The 4,586-nt window shown below is 36.7% G+C and overlaps 1 protein-coding gene across 2 annotated transcripts in view; it reads right to left on the bottom strand.

Moving 5' to 3' along the window:
- Positions 1-2,861, bottom strand: part of LOC111344683 (fibrinogen-like protein A) — a 4,213-nt gene extending 1,352 nt beyond the window's left edge. The window contains exons 1-5 of one of the 2 annotated variants that reach the window (XM_088747326.1): positions 2,713-2,861; positions 1,683-2,021; positions 1,450-1,592; positions 1,160-1,283; positions 176-304 (exon numbers count right to left, since the gene is read on the bottom strand). In XM_088747326.1, the coding sequence (XP_088603452.1) occupies positions 176-304; positions 1,160-1,283; positions 1,450-1,592; positions 1,683-2,007 (721 nt within the window). In that variant the 5' untranslated portion in view covers positions 2,008-2,021; positions 2,713-2,861. Of the gene's footprint in view, positions 1-175; positions 305-1,159; positions 1,284-1,448; positions 1,593-1,682; positions 2,022-2,712 lie in introns of both variants that reach the window. The other variant, XM_088747325.1, reaches the window with a different exon arrangement.
- Between the last annotated feature and the right edge of the window lie 1,725 nt (positions 2,862-4,586).

The following is a 4,586-nucleotide window of genomic DNA, read 5'->3' as shown; positions in this document are numbered from 1 at the left end:
AAAATATTAATAAACCTTCTTGCGGTTAATCCCAACATGAAGCTAAAGGACGAATATATGCAGTGTTGGGGAAACGTCATTCACGTGTAAACTTCCGGTTTGGCCATTTTTAGTAAAATTACCGAGGAGTAAAGTAAACGTAGCTGAGTATGAAAAGGGTCAAATGAACATTTACCTAGCCTTGTACATTTTGTTCCGTTTCCAATAAACCCAGCTTTACAGGAACAGTTATAGGAGCCGTAAGTGTTGTGGCAGTCTGCATTGACGTCACACACCCGAACGGAAGCACCGCACTCATCAATATCTGTTGGCAGGTTTTACAATATCGGAATAAAATTAAAATGAGAGCTACCAAGGGCAGAATTGTCCTAAATTAAAATGTCCTAAGGATAATACCCTCAAACTCTGTAACTCTGTAATTCTTCTCGTGATTTTAAGCGTAAACTTAGAACCAAATTATTTACTGCTTTCCTTTCTCATCGTTCTTAGTTATAACTTTGGCGAACATTTATCAACATTTATGCTTCCTTAATTTTTAGTACTGTAATTTTGTAATTTTTAGATTATTGTCACCGAAAAACCCTCTTTAGGGAGTGTCAATAAAGTTTGTATTGTATTGTATTGTACTGTATCGTATCGTATTGTATTGTATTGTATTGTATTATATTGTATCGTATCGTATTGTACTGTATTGTATTTTATTTTATCTTATTGTATTGTATTGTATCGTATCGTATCGTATCTATTGTATTGTATTGTATTTTATTTTATTGTATTGTATTATATCGTATTGTATTGTATTGTATTGTATTTTACTGTATCGTATTGTATTTTATTGTATCGTATCGTATTGTGTAATCAAATCGAAACAACTATGAAAGGTCAAATAGAGAGACGTTTGCATAAGCATCCACTTTTTTAAAGTTATCTTTATTTCCCTGCTTTGCTGAAACCTTCGACAGGGCATTTCATCATCATTTGATGATTCCCAGGGCTTTTTCACCAAAATTAATAATGCTAACAGCTGCTCGAGAGGTGCACGTGGTAAAAAGACGCCGATCGAGAAGCTAAAAGTAGCATATACAAGGCCCACCCCTTCTCGCATGGCTTGTTGGGTAATACTAAACCTGGCCAAACATTTATCGATGTGTCTCCTTACCGCTACAAGTTCTTCCATCCCCTTGATATCCAGCTTTGCACGAACAACTGTATGAGCCCACGTTGTTCTTGCAGTCAGCTTTGGAGTCACAAACAGGGATAGAGGCGTTGCATTCGTCAGCATCGGTATAATTAGATTAAGATATTCATATGTTTTTTTTTTCGAAATAGAGAAACAGATTCGTCAGCATCGGTATAATTAGATTAAGATATTCATATGTTTTTTTTTTTTCGAAATAGAGAAACAGATTAGAAAAGCGGACATTTCTTCAAGTTCAATCCAAACTTACCTTCGATCGTCATGTCGCAGTGAAGTAGAACTGCTTTTTCAATACGATTCAGCCAATATTTGCCGCTTACTACTTGCCTTCCTTCACTCGCCTTGATCTCTTTACAGGAATCAGCGGGGAGTTCTGGAATGGTGCCGAGGATGACTTTAAACAACAAGGACAAAAAAAAAAAGCCAAACTTAATTCCCGTCTATGGTAGTTAGTGAGATTGACTATTTTGGTTTAAATACTCACCTCTCTTCGTGTCTCTTTTGAGGTAATATCTCTCAGAATTTTGTACAAAATCCTCAGGTCTGGCTTCCTTGGTGCGATTGTTTAACTCACACTTGTGTTGGGCAAACACATAGTTAAAGCTTTGGCATCTGACGTCTTGATAACATTCCCACAAACACACATCGCCGAGTGCGACTCCAGTGATTATCTTAAAGATGTGTTTTTGTAGCATCATTCCATAGATGGAGGCTTCGTGTGTATCATTACAAGTTTGAATAACTGTTGCATAAATCATTTGCCACAAGACAATGAAAGCTGACAAGTACAGGAGCTGTTTGAAGACCATTTTTGTTCCTTTCTCTAGGAAGGTAATGTGAAATTTTATTAATGTCGAGACAAAGGAAAAAATCAATTCAAAATACTTTTTACCTGCACGATGTTGACTTAAATTTGAGACGCATAGAGCAAAATACGTTTAATTTGAAATACCATCGGCACATTTCGAAAGATAAAAACTTCCACCTATCAACCGAAAAGTAAAACCAGAAAATTATCTGAGAATGAACTTTGAAATCACCATCAAGATTAATTAATTGTCTTTCGCTACAGTGTAACTCTAAGCTTTGTATGAAGGTGTAGTCTGATCGTCCGGGTGAGTGTAGTCCTGAGAAGGACTGTTGTCGGTGGCAGTGACTGACGTTTCGACAACCTGTGCGGAAGTCATCATCAGAGTTAAGCTTTGTATAGCTTACGCTTTCTTCCTACCTTTTTTGTGGATACATTGTGGTATTTTTGTTTCATCAGTTGAGCGCAAGTCGAGAATGGAAAAAATAGTAATTAAGAAGTGAGTCTGACTCTTTCGTGTTATTAGAAAAAGATTTTTGGAAGCCATTTAAATTTGAAATTGGAATACGAATCATTATCTGTTAGATCTTCGCTAAACTTTAGCTATTTGCGTCTGAACTGAGATTTTTTTTCTCCGATAATATCTGACGGTTAAGTTCGTGCTGCTGAAATAATGTGTCTAAAATATCAACTTTGGGTTCCTCACCTGGGCTTTTACTCAAAACTACACAATCACTTACTACGACAACATCCAATGCAATCTGGAGCAAGGTTTGTGCTTGGAATCGAATCTAGACGAAGAGTGATCTTTGGAACCCGTGTTCGTCAATTTCCACTTTTTGTTGAATACATGTAACAATAGAAAATAAATCCACTCCATTAATTATTTAACGTCTCTTTCTTTTGTTTCAGTAGGGTAACGCTTCGCCAATTTCTATTTTAGTAAAAAAATTTCAAATAAGGTTTCAACTTCCAATTTTTTTTTTCTTTTAATTGGATTTTGATTTTTACAAAGAAGAACACTTCTTGGCATAATTTGTGGATATTTCAGAGTATTCTTTCTGCATATTCTGGTATTTTATAAGATTCTAAGTAAATCGATTAGTTAAACATACTCTTTAGACGATCTTATTTCATATTCAACGGGTTAAAATTAACAAACCAAATCTCCAGGGGCCCTTGAACCGCATTATTGATTTATAGTCGGAATCCCTTTCACATCAAGAAGTTATTGTATACACAGGCAGCCCAAGCTCTCTTTGAGAACCACACAAGGAGCGCATTTTGCATATCGATTTATAAGGATTTGTATGGCATTTTCTACAAGATAGCCATAGAGATAGTTAAAAGTGAAAATATTAAATAAAAATAGCTTACCTTATTCCATATGTGTGTTGCTTGCTCCTGGTGTCGTTATTTTACCGATTTCGCTTGATTTAAGCGGTTTTTTTTTTAATCCTGGCTTTCTCTTCTTAAAGAGAAGACCTTGTCTTACGTGTCAAGCAACACACGTGTCAAGCAACACACGTATGGAATAAGGTAAGCCATTTTTATTTAATATTTCACTTTTAACTATCTCTATGGCTATCTTGTAGAAAATCCCATACAAATCCTTATAAATCGATGTGCAAATTGTGTTCCTTGTGTGGTTCTCAAAGAGAGCTTGGGCCGTCTGTGTTGTATCACGACGAGAGTCACGGCTGGGTAATATCGATTGAGATGGATATTTGTCCCTCCCGAAATTTTTGAATTTAGCTTGACGTGCTTAACCTCTTTAGATGGACCTGGTCCCTCCTTCAGTATTATGTCTGAATGCAGCATTTATTCCTTGGTAGAAAGGAAAATATTTTTTCGTCGAGGTTTTTATCATGAGAAGACACAAATGGCTTGCACTGTAAGAATCCCGGAGAGCTCCACACAATTTCTTCTAATTTAATTAGAAGGAATTGAATGGAGCTTTTTCAGCGTTAGTCGAGGCGCGGCGGGTGTTGTCGCGTATGATCCTTACGAGGTGTTTTTCCCGACGCTCTTCTGACAGAAGAATGTCACATAATGAAAGCAAACCGGAAACGATTGAGGAACAACTACGGCTTGCACATGTCATCAAGTTCATTAAAACGAGGAATGACTCACAATGAAACGTCAGAGAATAAAGAACGAGCAAGGAGAGATTTATTCTACGAAACAAAGGTTGCTTCTGCTTTGGGTACCATCCAAATCTAGCCATGATGTTTGGTTTTGTTACAAAAGGCCTCACCATGATGCCTTGTGACTCATGGTGTTTAGCAAGAAAGTGTTAACTCTCCATCAAGCGGCTGATAACAACGCAGTTACTAAAGCAAACTGTATTTCTATATTTCAAAAGATACGTGGTGCTTTAGACCACGTGCATTCTAAATAATACCTTCACAACGATATAAAAGGAAATAATTTTGTACTAGAATGGCCCTCAATCTGTGGGGAATTCAGCCTAGTTCTTCCGGTTGTACCGCAGAAGCGGCACCGTTATGAAATACAAAGGAAAAAGCTATATATTTATGAGGGGTAATCCCCGCCATAACTTTCTTTTCATTTTATGGC

This window comes from Stylophora pistillata, chromosome 2 (genome assembly GCF_964205215.1).
Source record: "Stylophora pistillata chromosome 2, jaStyPist1.2, whole genome shotgun sequence".
Lineage (NCBI taxonomy): Eukaryota > Metazoa > Cnidaria > Anthozoa > Scleractinia > Pocilloporidae > Stylophora > Stylophora pistillata.
The sequence above is the reverse complement of the archived record's forward strand: the minus strand, read 5'-3'. Positions and strand labels throughout refer to the sequence as shown.